The sequence below is a fragment of the Battus philenor genome, unplaced genomic scaffold, assembly GCF_028537555.1.
Source record: "Battus philenor isolate CCGP_79_NKW_IND1 unplaced genomic scaffold, ilBatPhil1.0.hap1 SCAF_17, whole genome shotgun sequence".
Classification (NCBI taxonomy): Eukaryota; Metazoa; Arthropoda; class Insecta; order Lepidoptera; family Papilionidae; genus Battus; species Battus philenor.
The window spans coordinates 8,396,477-8,417,447 of record NW_027181679.1 but is presented as its reverse complement, the minus strand read 5'-3'; the positions used below and the strand labels follow the sequence as shown (position 1 = coordinate 8,417,447).

General features: G+C 31.9%; 1 protein-coding gene across 3 annotated transcripts; it reads right to left on the bottom strand.

The window, feature by feature from the left end:
• Nucleotides 1-1,655: 1,655 nt before the first annotated feature.
• LOC137919752 (putative helicase mov-10-B.1) lies at nt 1,656-19,729 on the bottom strand. 3 transcript variants are annotated; one of them, XM_068762929.1, is made up of 19 exons: nt 19,573-19,729; nt 17,224-17,344; nt 16,720-16,882; nt 16,069-16,196; nt 15,865-15,971; nt 14,560-14,697; nt 13,632-13,728; nt 10,894-10,993; nt 10,224-10,329; nt 9,030-9,200; nt 8,784-8,931; nt 8,395-8,543; nt 6,680-6,814; nt 5,399-5,592; nt 5,146-5,294; nt 3,737-3,855; nt 3,338-3,449; nt 2,956-3,132; nt 1,656-2,155 (listed from the first exon to the last, which is right to left on the bottom strand). In XM_068762929.1, the coding sequence occupies exons 1-19, from the start codon at nt 19,689-19,691 to the stop codon at nt 1,907-1,909; spliced, it is 2,682 nt and encodes an 893-aa protein (XP_068619030.1). In that variant the 5' UTR covers nt 19,692-19,729; the 3' UTR covers nt 1,656-1,906. The 3 variants fall into 3 exon arrangements, with proteins under 3 accessions (XP_068619030.1, XP_068619032.1, XP_068619033.1); XM_068762931.1 differs by lacking the exons at nt 16,069-16,196; nt 16,720-16,882; XM_068762932.1 differs by lacking the exons at nt 16,720-16,882; nt 17,224-17,344; nt 19,573-19,729 and adding an exon at nt 16,477-16,570.
• Nucleotides 19,730-20,971: the final 1,242 nt, after the last annotated feature.

Sequence of the window (20,971 nt, the reverse complement as noted above, 5' to 3'; positions counted from 1 at the left end):
ATATTGTAACATTTTACCTTTTTTATTATTTTCGCGAGTATGTTGTGCCGTATAATATGTTGCAATGTATAACTTTTAATATGCGAAATAGTTTTTAACAACGCAAAATTGTCAGTGTTGTAGGTTCTAATTAGTATTGCATTCTGTCGGTTCTTGGTAACGCATGTGTAAACTACTAAGTACATACGCAACAAAGTATGGAAGCAGAAAGACAGCAGATGATAGAAGTATTTGAAGCGTATATAGCAGTAGTTCATACAAGCATCCGGTGGTTACGGTTGTTGTCAAATGGCAAATTTTACAGGAACTTTACAAATTTGCGTTATCATTCACTATTTATATTGTGTGATTAAAATTGAAAACACTTATATAAGACACTACACACAATATGCCTCAAGCAACAAAATTAACGTATGTATTGTGTACGTAATTTTTGTGCTTACTTTATGATAATTTTAACGAAATCTAATTACATTACAACGGATTTTTTTATCCTGATCACTTAATTCAATCCCAGGTCAATTAAAAATATTTTTTTTCTTAAACTATCGACTTTTTCGAAACAGATGTCAAAAGTGAAAAAAATATATGTGTGCGGTGAACGCAATATTTTCTTTAAAATGTATTAATAATGTTACAAAACATATTGAAAGTAGTTAAACTCTTGTCACATTTCCGATATTTATATTCAACCTAAAAGAAAAACATATGCTATACAAAACAATCCATAAAATACGATATATCTTAAAATGCCTGGTTACTTTACAAGAAGCTCCTTATTCCAATTAAACTATTCTAGAATTCTATGTTTTACTTATCAGCTAATGTAATAACAAACTAGTTATTACATTAGCTGATATGTATAGTACAAGTTTTTGTTTCAATGTAGTAACGCTAAAATTATGGTAAAAAGTAATTCAATTCTTAATTTTAATCATGAGGACGAAATGTATCTGTAAAATTATTAGCTCGCAATAAATGATCGTTTATTACTTTTACATTATTGTAAAAATTAACCAAAGGTAATTGTTTAAAGGAATGTTTAAATAGTGGAAATATAACACTGCGTGTTTACAATATCTATTTATATGTATATATACATATATTTACACATACACACATATAAATGCAGATAACGCTGGGCTTGTGAGCACGTAGCATATTAAATAAGAGTCTTCGATAACATAACTTCCATATAATATAAAGTATTTTTAAATTACCTATTTATTTCTTAATCTCCAACAAATAGAAGAATACTGAGATATTATTGTGTGAACATTTGTTACGATCTATTTATTATTTCTGAATTATATGTCAAAATTTAAAAAAGAATCATGCCTGGATCCGGCACATCTATTAATATTTATATGCATTTTACGATCTGCACACACTCATACAGCATGGCTAAAACTTGTGTTAACAAAACCTATAAAATCCACCTATTCTTAAGAATATCAATATATATCTCAAAAACTAATAACAAAATAATAGAATTGGACTTTAACATAGATAAACTTATGACAAAAACAATAATATTAATAGATTATTTTTTAAATAAATGCAATAGCAATATTTTAAGTATTTATATTATAATACTCATTTCTATAATTTTACATACTACACACTAGATATAATAAATCTATTGAATAACTGACTTAGCCTGTAAATATTCAGTTATTAATTAATAAATATAGAGAGAGTATAGAAAAGATAGAGTACAAAGATAAAAAAGTATGAATATTAGAAAAGTGAGAAAATTAAATTAGGTTTCTAACAATAGGTATAGATAAAAAGATTTTATCAAAAATATTTTTAAACCATAAAGGGGGATTATAAATAAAAATTGTAGAAACACTTCTGGCTACAAATTGGTAAAAAAATCAGTTATTTATGTACCTAGTACCATTTAATTTAAAGTAGTATTATGTTTCCTTTTTAATTCGTCAGTGAGACGGCACTTGTCGAATCTTGTACGGGCAATATCAGTAAGCAGCTCGGACGTACGCTTCAGTTGCTCTGTGTCCTGTCCGTAGTAGGTGTTAAATTCGGTGCAAAGGCTCATGTACTTGCGCCATTTATAATCTCTTGAGAGACAGGCCGAATTTCCAATGATAATAAGCTTTGCCTTGGCTCGTGTCAGAGTAACGTTGTACCTCTGCAATGAAAATGATTTTTAACTGACAAATTATCTAGATCTCTACTCATGTGTGATGATATATGTTTTTTAACTTAAAATAAGGATGTCTTATTTTTAATATGGTCCTTTACAATTGGCCTAGAAGGCGCAGTTAGCCAGATAGTAATGGAGAGGGCTACACTTGCAACTTCGCTGAAAGATCGGATCAGAACTTAGGAGGTCCGAAGAACCAAGGTCAGCGACTGCTCCAAGAATTGCACGTCTTAAGTGGCAGTGAGCGGGGCACACTGTTCATACAACAAACTGCAGTTGAGGCGAAAAGCGTTCCGATTAGCGCTACGTGTAAATGCGATAAATACATAGTCAAGGCTGCGGGGCAGCAGAATACAAGTAATCTTGGCGATCTTTGAAGAAAATGTTATATTATTCATATTTAATTTATTTTCGTGTCTTTTTTTGACCACTTTACGCTTTAAATGTCCAGTTGTTGAAATTTAAAGTCGCTCAGACTACAACTTAGTATTTCATTTCTAGAAATCATTTGGTTTGCTTATTTTAAACTGAAATTTAGGTCAGTTTATGATGAGAATTCAGAATAATTACCACATTACATTGATTATAAGAAATGGCCGTAAAATTTCAAAGCCAAAAATAAAAAAATAACTAGCTTAGGAAACGTTTTCTCACACCCAGACCCCTCTGTCTTGGTTGTGAAAGGTTTTTTTTTGCTCCCAAAGGAAAGTGTCCACTTATTGTCTAGCAATATAAAACTTGCTTGTTGTATAACGTAGAAGATACATCACCAAGGACTACATTACCTTATCATCTACTAGGAAACCCAAGCCATATCTAGCATCAAAGTCTAATAACTGACAATTAGCTCTGACAGTAGACACAAGAATAACTCTCTTCTCTTTTCCTTGAAATGATTCCACAGTTCCGACTTCAATTTCTCCATATTGCGAACTGATGAGCCATGCTTTCATCTTATACACCTGTTTAGTTATAAAATTGATTATTGTTTCTATCTAATTAAAAAAGATGCAATTCAAGTTTGTTTGTAATTTATATAACAATTTGTAAGTGATGAATGATTTATTTTCATCATAACATAAAGTTTTGACAGTTAAACCAAAGTTTATTATCACAATATCTAGTCTTATATAAAGTAATAAATAATATAAATATTGTGAAACTTACCTGTCTTATATATGGCGCAATTACTCCTATATCCTTAGGAGACACCTTATGTTCGTTTACCAAAGCTTTGACATATTTTTTAAGCATATCCAACTCTTTTTCGTTGAAGAAGCTAAAAGCATAAATCATTGCCCTATATTTTATGGGAATTGTACAAACAGTACATAATGTTTTGCAATCTAAAATAACGAAGAAATTTTTTTTTTAAACATATTGATGAGGTAGGATATAGGAAATGTAATGCGCGTCAAACCCCGAGTATTTGTGATACTATCACAGTGTTTTTGTTAATGGCTTTCTGTTCGGCAATATATCTATATATCTCAAATACAACTGCTGTATTTCAAAAGATATTGTATTTTAAACAGCACATAAAACTAAATAAAAACTTCTACTCACCTAGGCGCATTGCCCATTCTCTGCTCTTTTGAATTAATAGCATGGAACACAATAGCACGCTCGCCGCCGGTCATATTTAAAATGCTTATTTTGCTCAATGGATCCGGTACTGCCAATGCCTATAATGATATTATAATTAGTTTTATGTCCAACTTTCTTCTTACTGCACCTGATGTTGGCTTTAATAATGGAAATAATTTATTCACCCTATAGACATGATTCATATTATACATACAGTGTTATGAATAAAGATAAAATATAATTATGTACATAGATAAAAAAATTAAAAGTCGTTTTAAAACTTTTATCAGAACTCTTATTGATTGTCAACTTTGTATCTATTTATTCTTTTTAACAATTTTATTTTTGACGCTGTTTCGAAAAATGTTATAGTTATGGAGAAGCAGTAAGAAACTACACAACAACACATCTTTTAATGAAGTTTAACACGGATTTATACATATACACTTTAACAGACATAGCCTAAATGAAATGAAAATAATCAGGCGACATCGCTGCCAAGGGTTCTTATTATTTAAATATTCGTTAATTGAATAATAAGCTTTTCCAGTCAATTTATGTTTAAAATGCGTTTTGAATTTTGTTAATGGTAGTCTGTCTGTCTGTTAATGTTTTGCGGCGTTTTATTAAAAAAAAAAACCTGATTCTGTTTATTACAAATGAATTAGAGACGTTTTGAGAATATATAAAAATTAAAATGGAAAATTAAAATAATCAAGATAAGAACGGAAAAACGTATATACTTGAAAATTCTAATGAGAAATTTGGCATCGTTTTACGTACGCAGCTTTCAAATCGTGCATCACTTTTTTTTCGTTTTGATCGGTGTTTACTAATATTTGCTTCGGTTTAGCATATACCACCATTTCATTATAATTAATTTTATAGTAAATACATTGATGAGAGATAGTCAACAAATTAAATAGAATTTTAGAAATGCTTGGCAGGCAGTAAAAACGTGTTTAGCGGGCCGCATGTTGCTCACCCCTGGTTTAGAGCATGGTGCGCCTCGCAATATTCATTACCCTGTATCGAAATTAGTAGTGGGGAACACCACTAAAATCGCTTATATTCTATTAATCGTTAACACTACTGAACTGCGAACTGTTATATTTACATTGGTCCTTAATAAGTCTGATTCGGGCTAAAATCAGCACTTTATTATAACTCAATTTTTTTTAAATTATGACAGTAGATATAAAATGACAATGCACTGGCTGAAAAAATAAACAAATTTTGAGCCAATAATACTTTCTATAAAGCATCAAAATGCAGAGATATTTACAATGGGAAATATGTACTTTAACCACAGAACACATCTGTTCATAGTCTGTCGACTGATCGCGTGATACAAAAACAAATTACAATTTTATTTTCTGATAACATACCTGTAAACAATTTTTATAAAATAATTCATTAGGTATTGCCAATATATCAGGATCTGAGCGAAAATTCTTTACAAGCATAGTAATGTAAGAAGGATCGCTACTGTAAAAGTTTTCATATGTGACCTTCAAACGCTCCATAAGTGATGTGCCTGTAAAGTAAATTATCGATTGATATTATTTAAGTTAGTTAAGTTAATAGTCAAGAAAAGTTAATGTGTTAGTTTCTAAATATCAGTGATTATGAAAGTAGTACCTAAGCCTCGCTCTTTCGCCTCTCTGGACACACAGACGGGACCTAATTGTTTTGGATCTCCAGCCAGTACGAGGTGACCGGTTGGGGAAAGAAGACCGGTTATTGGCACGAGGGTAGCTGGCTCAGAAGCTTGTGCCGCTTCGTCGATAAACAGGTGAGTCATTTGCAACTTATGTGATAACTGGCATTTTGTCCTGTAAAACAAGAATAGGTAGTTTCAATTGTCACCTTATTAATTTAATCATTATTATCATTTCAGCTAAAATACTTTCACAGTTATACATAGGTCTTCCGCAAAGATTTCCAATAAGACTGGTTAGAAACGGCCTGTGTTCATCGTCTTCCGACAACTTTATTAAGGTGGTTTTGTCCACCTAGTGGGCAGATCACAAAGCGTGCAGAACAGATGGTCACCACGGACCGGCAAGCGCAGCGCAGGTCGTCCAAGTATAAAATGGACAGACGACCTTGTTAAAGTTATCGGAAAATAAATTGGCGTTGAGAAATTTATGGCTCGGTCTTCGTTTACCAGTGGACAATACAACTGTAATAATGATGACGATGAAGCCATTTGTAAGATCTACAGTTTTGTGCGTGCGCCCGAGATTAGTGTGCAATTTCATCATCAAAGCCTTTATCAGTATTGTTGTCTTGACAGTGCATGGGTATCCACTTTTTTCTGTCTTCTAAAATGAAATTTCATTACATCGTTTCTTGGAGCGATTAACAAATTTTTGGGTTATGTTTAAATTTATAAGTAGTACGAAAATGTGATTTTATCATAAGCACCCCATATTTAAAAATACAAGAATTTTAAAACAGTGCGTATTTTTATTGTCTTAGAATATAATTAGAATTCAATAAGTAATTTTCTAGCCAGCATCATTATATGTGACCAAACTTATAACACGACTCGTCCAGACAATCTATTATAATTATGCTCAGTTTTAAAACGGTTTTGATGCTTTTTGTGTACGAAAATATTTAATGATGAATTCTTGACAGTGTTGCCATAAAATATAATGATTAAATATGCAACAATTATCATACATTAAATTACTATTATTAAATGTTTAATATTATTGATGGAACACATATGTTCGTCGCCCGCATTATTCGTGCGCATGAGAAAGGACAGATCTAAGAATAGAAAATTGAGCCTTCCATTTTAGTATCCTTAAAGTATACTTTTAATAAAGTGATTTGTAAAAATAGTCGGTTTAATGTTTACCCACTAATTTAACGTCACAATCTTTAAGATATATTAATATTGGTACTTACGCTCCGTACTTCGCAGCATGAAGTAACGTGGTGACAAACACTCTGTACTGGGAGACATAAGTGTTGCTCAACGAATAAAAAGTGTCATAACTTGTACCGTTGGACACGGGCGCAAGCTCAGGCGGCATTACAGTCCTGTAGAAGTAAAATTCAAAATCCATGATCTCAATACACTCTTGACTCAAACATAGTGCTACCAAAAGCGCCGTACGTCGCCTAAGTAAGCGCGCGGCGGGACGGGAGGGTGGAGGTTCCGTCTCTCCATGATCTCGACGGTATATACTGCCGATCGGACAGTATGTACAGCAATTTCGGTAGAACTTTAGCGTTAATATTTACAACTTAGCTGGGCGCAAGCAAATAATCGCCAACATATGTTATTTCACCGTAACCAATATTGGTTACAGTCTATGTGCTCTATAATCTGATTCCATTTAAAACCAAAAAAAATCTTAACAATTTATATTTGAAAAAAACTGTGTGTCCTTTTTTAATAGTATATTGGCAAAGAGAGCAAACATGAGAACAAAATGATTTAACTAGGTTAAAGGTTTGGAAGGAAACATTTAAGGTCTTTATTTATTACAAACAACGTGATTATAAATTAGGTATCAATTATAGATTCATCTGCATCGGTGCAGTGCAATCTATAACAACATTTTTAATCTGTTCCCTCGAGTGTCGTTATATTCTATTTTCTTTTATCTATATTTAGATGTGTCCATTGTAAGTTAAACTAAGTTCATATCTAGTTAAATACATTACATAACTTTGACTGAATGCTGGTATAAATATTTACAGGTTTTCGAAATAACTTTTTGCTGTATTAGATCGATGTCGTTGACATTCCGCTTTCACAAGTCCACCGAACATAAAGCTTTTGGCCAGAGAGAGTAGAGCTTTAGCATGTTTTATGTACACCCGTCCACCATTCTATGAAAGCTCAGCATACTAAGCTAAAACTAGCATATATGTTTTTGAAAAGTTAAGACAAACACCACGGCGACACACAACTGTATTTGTTAAAATATTATATAAATGATTTAATTTTATCATATTCTGTTTTAGTATAGGTTTTTGTCTTAAGTTAATTTGTTTTGTATGTGCAATTGTGTGTGTTTGTAGTGTGATAATTTTTTTTATCTAATCTTATAATTTATTCACTTTATTTTCATATTGAATCAATATATATATAACATATATCAACCAAATTTGATAGAAACTTGCATCATATTGATTCCTCTATCCTCTAATGAAATGTCATTTTCTTTTATCTCGTGGGGTAATCCTACATGGAATAACCTTACGTCCCGAGAGGAACGAAGGAGTTATGTCGGACTCATTCCGGCTAAGATCCCACGGTTTTAGGCACCCGTTAACCAAGTGCCTCAACGTCTTAATATAAAGCTTGCAGACCCGTTATCATAAAGATGTGAACAGAATTAATTCGCAGGCCATTGCGTGGCCGGGACATATGTGAGACAGATCATCCCGAATCCTTCCGACTTGTGAGCTGGAGGAGGATGTCGTATCACCTCCCTCGACGTCCAACTCTATTTTACGGTAGAGGAGCTCTGGTGTTTAAATAATGGCCCTGACTTAACAGAAGTTTTTTTATTACTCTAATAAACATCATTTATATTGCAAGTGGCAATTTTTCCCACGTTTTATCATCTAAGAGAGACATGCCTTAATAATAAATAATACATACGTACCATTCACGAGATTGTGAGTTGCCCCGCAAAAGGAAATTTTTAATGTTTAATGTCTTGCTATATTTAAGAAGCATGACAGCAATGTGATCTGCAGCCATGTTTGAGTCGGTGCAGACCATTATTCGGTTTCTTGGGTTAAGAACTACAAGCTGCCAAACAATTTATAATAGTTAATGAAAGCGACCATTGTTATGAAGAACAGCGATTATGAAAGAAAAAGGTTAAATATAACGTCATGTTATGACGCTTTAAGAAAATTAAAAACAAACATTTTACGTTATTAATGAAATTTAAAACTTGTTAGATAGTACTGTTAAAATTAACTAAAGTTATAGAAGACTAGTTAGATTAGTTTCCGTAACTTAAATAGGAATATTGCATAATTTTACCTGAACGATCGCTTCCACAATGGTCATGGTTTTGCCCGTACCTGGTGGCCCAAACACTAAGTAAGGAGCCTTTCCCGATGAACCTGAAATTATATGTTCAACGGCCGATTTTTGCTCTTCGTTGTGCTTTATAATAGCATTGTAAAACCTAAAAACACAAGAAATAAAAGTATTAATAACGAAATAATAATAAATAAATTAAAAGGTGTTAACTACATGTTTACGTTTTTTTTTAATTGGACGTACCGAGTGATGGGTTTGACAGCTATACGACGTTTAACTCTCTCGGGAAACACTCGGCATTGCTGATTGGAGATAAATAAAGAATTCACCGCTTCGTGCATACGTTCTCTTGGCACGCGGGACATTAAAAAGCGTATGTCAAAAAGCGCATCTTTCTTATAATACCTTTTAAACCTGTGAAGAAAAAATATTAACAGCAAACAGTTTATTACAATACAAGCCATTAATTTACTATATATCATATATTTTAGTATTCAAATTCACTAACAAAAAATTCAGTTCAATTTTTTTTTCAACAATGGTACTTTTTCGGACGCAAATGTTATTAGTCTTAAAACATATTATTATCGTTTATTGGGAAAAACTGTCTTTACTATTCATCTATAAGCAAATCTAATGATTCTGGTCAAATAACTGCATAGTTTTCAGTTCTTGGTATGCCATCGTCATTTCAGCCTTAGTGCAAGGCCCCTCTGATAGTTATACCCTAATCGCCATGTTTGGCAGGTGAGTTGGCGATCGCAATGTGGTAATATTACACAAAGGACTTGCTGCTATTCCTCAGGAAACTTGTTTGTAAGTTGTGACCATCCTATATAATTAATTCACAAAGTGTGAATTAAATAACCTTGTATCCCGAGGATCGAATCCGCGACCTATGATCGCACGTTCCAGTCCTTATAGCTGGACTATCACTGCTTGCTTTCTTTTATTATTGTAAGAAATTTGGAGGAGTTACATGTTATTTGGTGATCTTTTGCTAGCGCTCAGCTTTTATTTTGTTTACCTTAAAGCGGGAGAGTCATGCTATATTTTTTAGTCTTTTTCTTTTTTTTTAATTTTCTAGTTACTACATGAAATTACCTTATCTATAGCTCTATTTACCATTATATATTAGGGGGGCCGGAAATTAATGTCGCTTTCTTAAGTTAAATTCACACAACTAAATTTTTAACAAGTTTTTTTTATTTCTTAACAACAATATATTCACCTTCGTTATCAACAACCTTTTGCAATCTAGTATACAAATTTTCAATGCCGGAGCGGTTAAAACCAGTCGGTTTTTCTGTAGCATATGTCGACAGAAACGACATTACTTTCCGGTCCCCCTAATATAAATCATAATTTTTTTGTCTTAAATATTCACGCCTGCCATCTATTAGTTTAATAATAGTAATGAATGACTTTCATGCTTACGAGTCATCTAGATGTGATAATTGTACGTAACTGTCTTCCATGTCTCTGATACTACCCTCAAACACTAATTTAGGCTGATCGCGCGGTCTTACGTACACTTTGTCACCTATAAACATTTTCACATCAGCACAAAAGCAAATTATTCATATAAAAGATAAATACTATGCTCGGGATTTATTTACGAGGTCCAACGAAAGTAATTAACATAGCCCAGCGGTTTGGTTGGTTCAAGTGGCAGTGCATCCTGCCACGACCACATAGCACGCAGAACAAATAACTGGAGCTTTAAGGTTCTGAAGGGAAGACCGGCAAGCGCAGCCTAGGACGTACAACCACAAGACACAGATGATCTTGTCGTGGTCCAAGGTCCTTGGAAGACGTTGTGCAAGTCTTATCGGTTCCGTAGACCTATATCCAGCAGTGGATAATCAAACATTTATAATTTTCAAGATAAACTATTTGTTTCGTTATTTTTATCCATTAGTAGTGAACATGTATGTACATCTTGAGAAGAATGTCACAAGAGCCAAATTTGATGGGCAAACCACACGGTGTCTACCGGTTACATGAATCCAGAGACATAACATAGGAGTTTGTTATAATAACCGTACAAAGTCGCTTATAAGAGTTTAAGTTTAAAGCCTACGGAAAGGTACTACAGAAAAAGTACCTCTTAGTAAAGATGGTCTTTTTTCGGCCAAACCAGGTACCTCTAAATAATAAGTGTCATTATCCCTCAGTTCGATCGTTACTTCCGCCATGTTGTATTTCTGTAAATAATTAAGTTCAACATAAACACTCCAAAATCGGCTTTATTCGATTAAACATTATGGTAATTCTTTATTGTAGTCGAAATGTGAGTGGTCACCATCAGTGGAAATGAAAAAATAATAGAGACTATAACGTTTAGATTGGTGTTTAACACGTTCCGCGTCACGGCCATTTTCGAAGATTTTACATTCAGGCCGCGTGGAACGTATACGACCCACAATTTAGAAATTAAAAAAAAATCATTTAAGGCGAATGCTTTACACTTATTCAATACTGCAAAGCTATAATTAGCGGAAAAAACTTATAGATTTTAATATGCATTACGTACGCGCATACGTGATGTGAAGTTATCTACATTCGACCCTACAATTCATTTAAGAATCCTTTTTTTTTCAATGAGAACTGCAAATGGCCTGAACGGAAAGTTCAGCGGGGGTCGTATACGCCCCACATGGCACGGAATGTGTTGTGTGTCGGTCACATTGAGCTTCAGAAATATCTTTTGGAAGAAAAACAGACGCTTTGCTGCCATTTCGGAGACTGTAATTAGACCTACGATCGCTTTATCATTGACCTCAAACAGTTATCTTCACTTTTAACATGTTATTCCATGTGTTTGGGTTCTCCGGACGTGTACGGACACAGAAACATTTATGTTGGTGGTACGGATTTGGTCAGACCAACGCAAAGGACTACGCCTCTTTGGTCTCTTAACGTCGACTTTGTCGGTGTCAATAATTTTTTGGATGTCATCGCGTGGTTTTTGGGCAATATGTTCTTTACATACTAACATAGATTAGCAACGAGAAAGTGGACCCTAAATTATTTAATTTACTTATTTATTGAACAGTTTAAACAACTGCCGTCGTAAGATCTCTTGATCTTACGACGGCAGATGTTTTTAACCGTTCAACTCTTTAACGATTGTTTTTTTTTACGTAAACATCTACTTTTCGACGTAAAACTATAATCAGATGGGTCATATGTTCGTTTGTCTTAACACGTTCTTTGTTAACGCGGTCAGTGCTCACTGACAATGAAGTTTTCCTTTAAGCCTATAAAATATCATAAATCTGTTTAAAATTTACTAAAATAATTTTTACTTATACGCTTTTATATTTTACTCAATTATTACTTGGTTATAACATAAGTCAATTTGAGCCGTTATTTATGGATGGTTTTTTCATTAAATTTTTCAAAAACCAACTTGATATGGAAAAGCTAGTATCACGAGTATCAATTAATATGAGATTTAGTGTGACAGCACTTCCCAAAGAACGAAAACCCTCGTAAAATGCGGTCATCACTGACTGATGCGGCTTAAACTGAAAGTCTATATGTCAACCATCTCTGACCAACACGGCTTGGACAAGAAACTGCAGTTTTTTCCTCGGCATAGACGTGTTAATAAAGCGTGATTACTCGCAATTTTATAATTAGATTGGAGTTAATAAGCAGACCAGAAATGAGCCAGGGAAATGATGAGTGGGACATTTGATATCATTTACAGCGCCACTATTTATATGTGAGGATACTCATATATTCCGTTGTTCCTCGTAAACTCAAATAACAAGGATATATAGCAAGGAATTCATATTTTATTTTTTAAATATTTATGAATACTTTTTTTTTGAATACAATAGTTATAACAGATATAATACAGTACAATACAATAGAATGTTCGCTAATATTTACATCAGTTAAAACTGTATCACATATATCAACCCTTAACGGACGAGAGGCGATTCTTAGTCGAAACAATATTCCGCGCGGCATGACTAGTGGCAAGTGAGAGGCGACACTCGGTGTTTATGTTAGATTTTGTTATCTCCAAACAACAGGGTCGCAACTATTGGTTCTGGGAAAGCTTTCTTAGCTATCGATGGTGTCTTGTAGAATGTATGAAATTACATACCATAACAGAGATAATATACCTCCTCCAACTATAACTCCAAATATACCTCCGTTCAACTTATCAGACTTTCTCAAGAAAAAATCTACAGCAGAATCTTTTCATGAGTGGGCCCGGCACATTGTCCTAAATCTCAAGGCATTTAACGGTCTGTAGCGCTTGGTCAGCGACTTGAAGTACAATAATGTACCAACTAATATATAATTGAGTAAAACTTCGAAATTGTATTGTTAATATGTATAAATTTTAGCTGTATTTACCCATAGGAGAAAATTGTGCAAGAGAAATTGTAAAAAATTATAAAACGCTGTCGTGCCTTGCAACTGGGAGAAGAAAGATCCGTACCAAATAGCGGCAACCCTCTCCCAACTGTCTGCGTTTAGTAAAAGCGAAAAAAAATATTGTAAAAAAAACACTAGCGATACAAATTAAAAAAAAAAACAGCTAATGATTTTTGTAAAAATAAAATTTCAAAGAAGTAAGTATAGATAAACAATAGAAATATAACGATTTTATGAGATAATTTATTTGTAAGATCATTTTATTATATTATGCGAGTCACTCAAGGCATTTGCAAAAATCGCTTCGTCTTGCTACCTCACCCGGTCGAGACAGTTGTCGTCCGTTAAGAGTTAACACATACCCGTAATAGAGGAGACAGCGTTTATTCATATAGCGTAATTAGAATACAACACAATAAAAACGGCAATAAATTTGACACTTACCCGCAAATTAATCCTTGCTATAATTTCTTCCCACCACAATAAATGGTGAAAGAAAGCTATGTAATTGCTTGCTATATGACCATTATCGAATATATTCCTGTTAAAACATACATGAGAATTATTTTATCAAAATTTTTGTGTACAATTTTATGTATATACTCTTCGGGAAAATATATGGCATCACTTTTAGAAATACATTAAAATTGCCATCTATGAAAGGGTATCTGAGGATGGCTAGTAGGTGATTGTGCTTCTCATCACCCCTCACACCCTTGAAAAACAGAAAGAGGCACCCTAACGATGTGCTACAACCCAAGCCCCACACGACATCCAGCAAAGTCACCCATAACACTGCAAGCGCAGACCTCATTACAACACCAACCACTCCACGCATGACAAATCGCACGCACATGCGATACAGCAAGATCATATACAACACTTCTCATAAACCGCTTTGTTTCCAGGGACGGCCGCCCGCCGCCGCGACCGAGTACAGCCTATGCGATCCGAGGTAGGATCTGGATTCTACCTCCGATCGCCGATTAGTTCTCGTTGCCATCCAACTTACACATATTCAATATACTTTACACTCACACGTGTAGTCTTTTACCTTCGTACAATCGTCAGCTTGCATGTGGAATAATGAACCATTTAATTTCGTTAAGCTCCCGGACGTTTTAGTGCCGTGAACTCATTTCCTTTAAGCTGTAAAAGCTTACCGCGCTAACAGCAACTACATCTACAGAAGCAATGCTTTGCGCTTCTAGAGCTCTGCATAGAAGGTTACAAACAACAATTATCCTTGGTTAAATTGCAATTATTAAGCAAATTAAAATAATAATTATTTATTTGTGCGCATGGGACGGGGGACAGAGCTAAAATTAAACCGAGCCGAAGAATCTGCCTACATACACTAGAATTGAATTACCTTGTTGATATTACCAACAGCCGTAATTTATCTTTAACTTCCTTCGAGCAATTTATATTTTCCAGCGCTCTCTCTTCAATACCATGAGGCAAGAGTAGCTTTAATAACTTTGGTATTTTATACTTCACTGGGTAAGACCTACAAAAAATATAATATGATTTATATATAGAAACAATAGTAAATAAGGATTTTAGAAATTTCAAATAAAAATAAATATGTAAAACCAAAAGACAATATACTTTTATGAACTTTAAGTCATCATTATTAAAAAATTTCACATTAAGCAGAACCAGTTTAAATGTCCTTCAAAGTACATTACTTACCTTGAAGGATTGACTAGTAAAAAGTTTCCTTTATAGTAATGTACTTTGAGTGGAATAGCCAGCACTACCACAACTCCAATTTTTTTAGTTCTACAATAATTTTATTAGGTTTTTTTGTAAACTTGGATTACACTGCTGTGACATTTGCAGAGTTTGAGAGGGCAGGTCGCAAAAGGTGCTTTGCCTCTGTTAAAATAGCAAAGCTAGAGTAACCTTTATGCATTAGACGATATAAAGTTTATCAATAAAATTCTACTTTAGAAATACAAACTAAATAATATAAATTATTTATTTAATAAACCTCGATAACTATACAGATCTTTTAAAATTTATTAAATCTTACTCTACTACTAAGTAATTAATATTAATAAAAGATACACTCCTGGTCTTCGAAAATAGGATCCAACTTAATGTTCACAAGTCAGCACTGGCTGCGACTGGCCTTTTGTATAAAGTTTTAATTAAATAAGTAAAATAAAAATGTAAATATTAGTTTAATTATCCGAGTAGTTGATAATAGAATACACAAATGCCATCCTTTACAGCACACCAGCAAACGAGGTTTTAAAAGAAATGTAAATAGACGAAATAGACAATAAACAGCAATATAATAAGCAAGTTAGAAACAGATGAAGTGTAATCAAAGGCATTTGATAATAGACTTCTTGCACATTCAAATTACCATAAAAACAATAAGGAATTTGAAATATAATGTAATAGTAAATAGAAGGAAATAAAATTATAATAAAACAAACCAGAAATGTATGATTAAACTAGCTAAAATTAAAATGACAGTGAATAAAAGACTGGTCTAATTAGAAGTAATAAATAGAACAATAAGTATTACTATAAGAATAATAGATTTTTTTAATATAGGATGCTGAAAAACCTGTTTTCCTATATTATTAACCTATATAAAGGTGTCTGCCATTGGGGGCAGAAAATAAGAGAAGAATAAAAATAATAAGGTAAATATACTAACGAATTATGTGTGGACGAGATAATGCGATCCCCACGTTCCCATTCAACTTTTGTGTATGGATTTTTGGTCATTAAATGAATGTCATGTTCTTCATACACCGAGATAACCTGCAAAAACATAAAATTAGTATAAATTTCCTTAAATACAATTAAAAGACTTGTAGTTTAAAAATATAATACTAATAATAAAAGAAATAATTATCACCATTTCACGAATTATTATGATGTTTTTCTCATCACTTCTTCTATGAAATGTAAATATAATGGGCATTTCATATGTTCCAATCTCTGTACATGAAAACTTAACAAATATACGGTCCTTTATAGTGGTCTCTGTAATATAACATTTAAATTATAGAACAGTTAAACATTTACATTTTTTTCATTACCTTAGCCAATTATATTGACTAAATGACTAATTAAAAAAGCAATATAGTATTCATTTTAATATGCTATGACAACTAGCAATACTATATATGCTATAAAATATATTTCTATTAGCAATAACATCACCATACTGTAGCAGATTATATAAAATTTTTGGACTAAATAAGAACGAACTAATCTAAGGTTAAAAGCAAAATGGTATTTCACTCAAATTTATAACATGTACCAATGGGCTAGAAGAAATTAAACCAAACATCCATTTGACCCCAGCAAATACTACCACAGCACTTAACGTCAATGTTTTCTCATTTTTTATTTCAACTCAAATCCATGTAGTATCCCTTTCTTGCTGTTAAAAAAACACTACTAGTTAATCGAGTATTTATAAAATTAAATCAAGATGAATAACAATTTTTTATGTAGGAAACTTGTTATCTTTTCATATAAAAGCTGTATAAGTTTTACTCACTTTTTTCTAAGATATTTGGAGTTTCACCAAATATATATGGATGGTCACTCATGGTAAACTGTGGCTGTGGGTGTGCCAAGTGAACGCCAACAATAAGTAAATCTTCATTTCGCATATCATTAGTGATACTAAATGAAAATTTAACATTTTGACATGGCTTTGCCTGAAATTTATAATTTTGTATGTTATGTTGATTACAGAACATACAAGAGGTGTAATAAAATGTAGTGACAAAGTGCCAAAATAACTACTTATTACTTTATAGTTATAAGTTAAAATTAAAGATTTCTTGGAAAATTTTCAATTAACTTTTGCCATGTTGGTGCAAATTATACCACATTATAGAAATAGGTCCGGGTATGGTGTTCCGGACTGACAACCTGTTCAGAAAGGCCTCAATGCATTACAGCATTGATATTCACCATTAACTAGACTTATGTCCCTATTTAATCAAAATTTAGATTTTATATAAAATTAATTTAAACAAGAAATATGGCATATTACCATTATTCTAATTTTTTGATGATCTGTATTTTCAATTTTGTTTTCTTTCACACCAGTCATAGTTTCAGCTTCACCACAACCAAGTACAATAACTCCATCTCGATTTTTGCTAAACTTTGGCCTGAAGAATGACAAAAATATTTAAAAATATTTAACTGAATGTTTGTATATTTTACATACATGGATAAAATTATCAGTAATATAGTCATTGTATAAATCATAAAAACAAAAAATGTGCTTTTATTGCAGTGGCGTAGCTATGGTATTTGGGGCCTGGAGCAGATTGGGGGCTTGGTGCCCCCCCCCCCCCCAGAGTCTAAATATTTTCAAAATTCAGAACAGAATGTAGTTAATATATCACATTTTCAAAATCAATAGTGTTGACTAGTTCATGTTCTATTGACATTATTGCAAGATTATTTAATCTATTTATCATTAAATAATCTTGCAATAATGTAATAATTTATTATTTTGTCATTTAGGGCCCTTTTAAAAACACTATGTGTTTTACGAATGAAAGGCTTATTAAACACTGTGTATATTATATTTTTGTAACCGTTTACTTTTTTTTTATGTTCATATTATTTAACAACTTTTTTGCACAAAAATAGTAAAATTCGATATTCTTTTAACGTTATTTACTTTAAATTATGGTTTTCATTTTTCTTTTAACATTTCATTATTCATCATTCAAAAAAAAAAAATTAAAAAAATTATTTTCAACTTTGGTGCCCCCCTGCTTGTGGTGCCTGGTGCGGCTGCCCCGCTCGCCACCCCCTAGCTACGCCACTGTTTTATTGTAATTAGACCAATTATAATTTAATAATAAATATTCCTTAACAGCAACAAGACACATTTGAGAAGTTGGTAGTTATTCAAGAATACAGAAACAAAAAAAGGTTAAGGACTATTTATTGACTTAAAGGAAAGGTTCCCAGATTTTTATTCTCATAGACCTCTTAATAATTTAGCTTCTATTAGTGGACCCCTTGTAGTTACAGTTTTACCATATTCCTGAAACTTGACAAAAATGTGAAGATTAGAAGTCAAGTCATATTTCTTAATATCACATATGCAAGTAACAGCATGTAAGTAACAGTTGCAGAGTTTCTTAAAGTATTATCTGCCTACATTGATAGATGAAGTCAACATTTTAGTTCATCACTATCAAAAGCAAATAAATTTGTATTGGTACACCTATGTCACATCTCTCTTGGACCCTTGAGTCCATCTGGATTATAATGGTAGGCATTGACTTAAAAGAATAAATCATTTACATGTCTTCTATTACATATGCTTTAAACATTACATTAGAATTAATGGCCATTTTAATGTTCTAACAATTAATATTTAGAATAGTTATTAGATTTTAATATTTGTAAATAATTTAATATTAGGCTTTGAAACATATTTTTTACTTCATTAATTGCCTATAATGGTTATGTTTTCCTATAAAGCAATGAAAAAATATGTTTAATGCTACACTTAAAAGGGTATAAGTGATCCTCAAATTCGACTGTTTTGTTTGAAATTGTGATGATATTCTCTGAGAACTATTTCCTTATGTATCAATTAATTAATATATTCCTGAAATTAAGGGGCAAGTAGAAAGAGAAAATAGTAAATTTGGCATAAAAACACAACCTATTGTGTTATTCATCAAAACATTCTTAATAGAATAATAATATTCTGATCTCAGCCAGAACCTAAGATTTAAATTAATGCTTTATCAATGTCATGACTTTTAATGATGCTTATCTATGCCTATTGGAAAGATATTTTTTCTATTTTTTTACATCACTAATAAAAACTGTGTTACAAAAATGTACATAAAAATTTTTACTCATGTCTAAAAATAATATTTAAATACCCACTTCTTTCTCAAATTAAAAAACTAGTGTGTGGACAAAGAATAGCCAAGTTTCAAAATTCTTTGCCATATCAACACAAGTATATACTGTGCAAGTCTTAGTCGAACTTATAATATTTACACAAATTACACTCTGGGGTATGTGCACCTGTCAACTGCCACTTCCAATGTGCAGACCGTAGGGCAAAGAATAGCCACACAACGGTGGCCGCTAGGAACTTATTCCGGAGTGAAAACAATGAACCAGCAGAGGGTGTACAGACGACATTTATAAGGAAAGACACTGGATGCAAATCGCTACCAAATAGTTTTAATGGAAATATATAGAGTAGGTATATGTTTAGTTGCAGACATCCTGCGATTGAAATCATAATGATGGATACCTATAATATTTTTAGTGAGCCTACATTGATACTGCAGTTTGACTGAACAAATTCCTACTATTTATCATCTCATAAAAGATTACAAAAATTACTTACCTGTTTTGTTTAAACTTTTCCAAGATTTTATTACATACGTGTTTTGGGGTATCATAATGATTTAGTAAAGAATTTTCGTCGTAATTTTCGTCGACCATACCGCAGACGTTGCAATACATATTTTCTGTATAATTTTAAGTTATTGATCCAATCGTCATGAAAGCAAATTTCAGCAGATTAGACAAGAACGTTATCAGTACCTATAAGATAAGATTCATTGTCTTTGAACGGGATTTTTTTAAATGTATTGTTTTTAACTTTAATTGTTTATAACAGATTATATCTTTACTTATCTTTAATTTGAAAAAAAATATTATTATTAGTTATGCAATCTTATTTATTTAGAACATTGTTTTATTAAAAAAAAATAACCCACTTTTTACATTAAAAAATAGAACATTAAAATAGTACTTCGGTTCTATAAATGGCGAAAATAGTTTTTTCTTTAAGAAGCTATAGCCACTAAATATATGTATATATATATGCGTAAAGTATAATTATTTATAATTTTTAAAAAATATTTTACTTTATGGATTATCATTGATGACATAGTAATACCTTCAGGTTTTTCAATTTATAAGCTACAGATAATTAAAGCTCGAATGCGGAGCGAAATACTTTCAACCACGAGAGGTCGCAATAGCTAACTGTACGAATTAGTTTTAATTGATACACACATAAATCTAAATATTTTCAATTAATTTATAACAATCATTAAATATTATTGCGACTGTTCATAACAAAAGCACTGAATATTCTTTTCATGGATTTAGAAATATCACACGACTTTTTAGAATAATTTAGAAAAGAAAAATTAAAATACCATTTTGAATATATTAATTATGGGACCTAACATATAGACCTATAAAATAGATTTTTCAACGTTAATAACGCTTAAGAAAATATTTTCGATTACAACAAACAAAGTTGCAGAAAACATCAAAGTAAATAATAATAATTTTAACATTCAAAATTTTCTGTTTGAAAAAAATGGTGAAGTTACTACAATTTTTTCATTCCTTTTTTTTCTCTTCTTTGTTTTTCTGTTATGACATTATATAATAATATTTATTATAAAAGTGAAATTACCATTATGTACTTTATAATTAATAGCATACCCGTAGCATACCCTAGTGGTAAAATATTGTTTTGGACACCATTTTGGAACATCTGTTAATAATTATGTACCTAAATTGTGCTCATAATACACTGAAAATAATAATGTTCAAATGTTCACTACGATTAATTAAATAATCTGTGTTCTTTAAATTTGTTGAACTAACTGACAAATCGGGTTAACATTTAAAATCTTTTGTTAACGTATATTATAAAATATTTTTTATATGTAAATGCAATCTGTTTAGTAGAAAACTAGTAAAAACGAATGTAAATTGTTAAA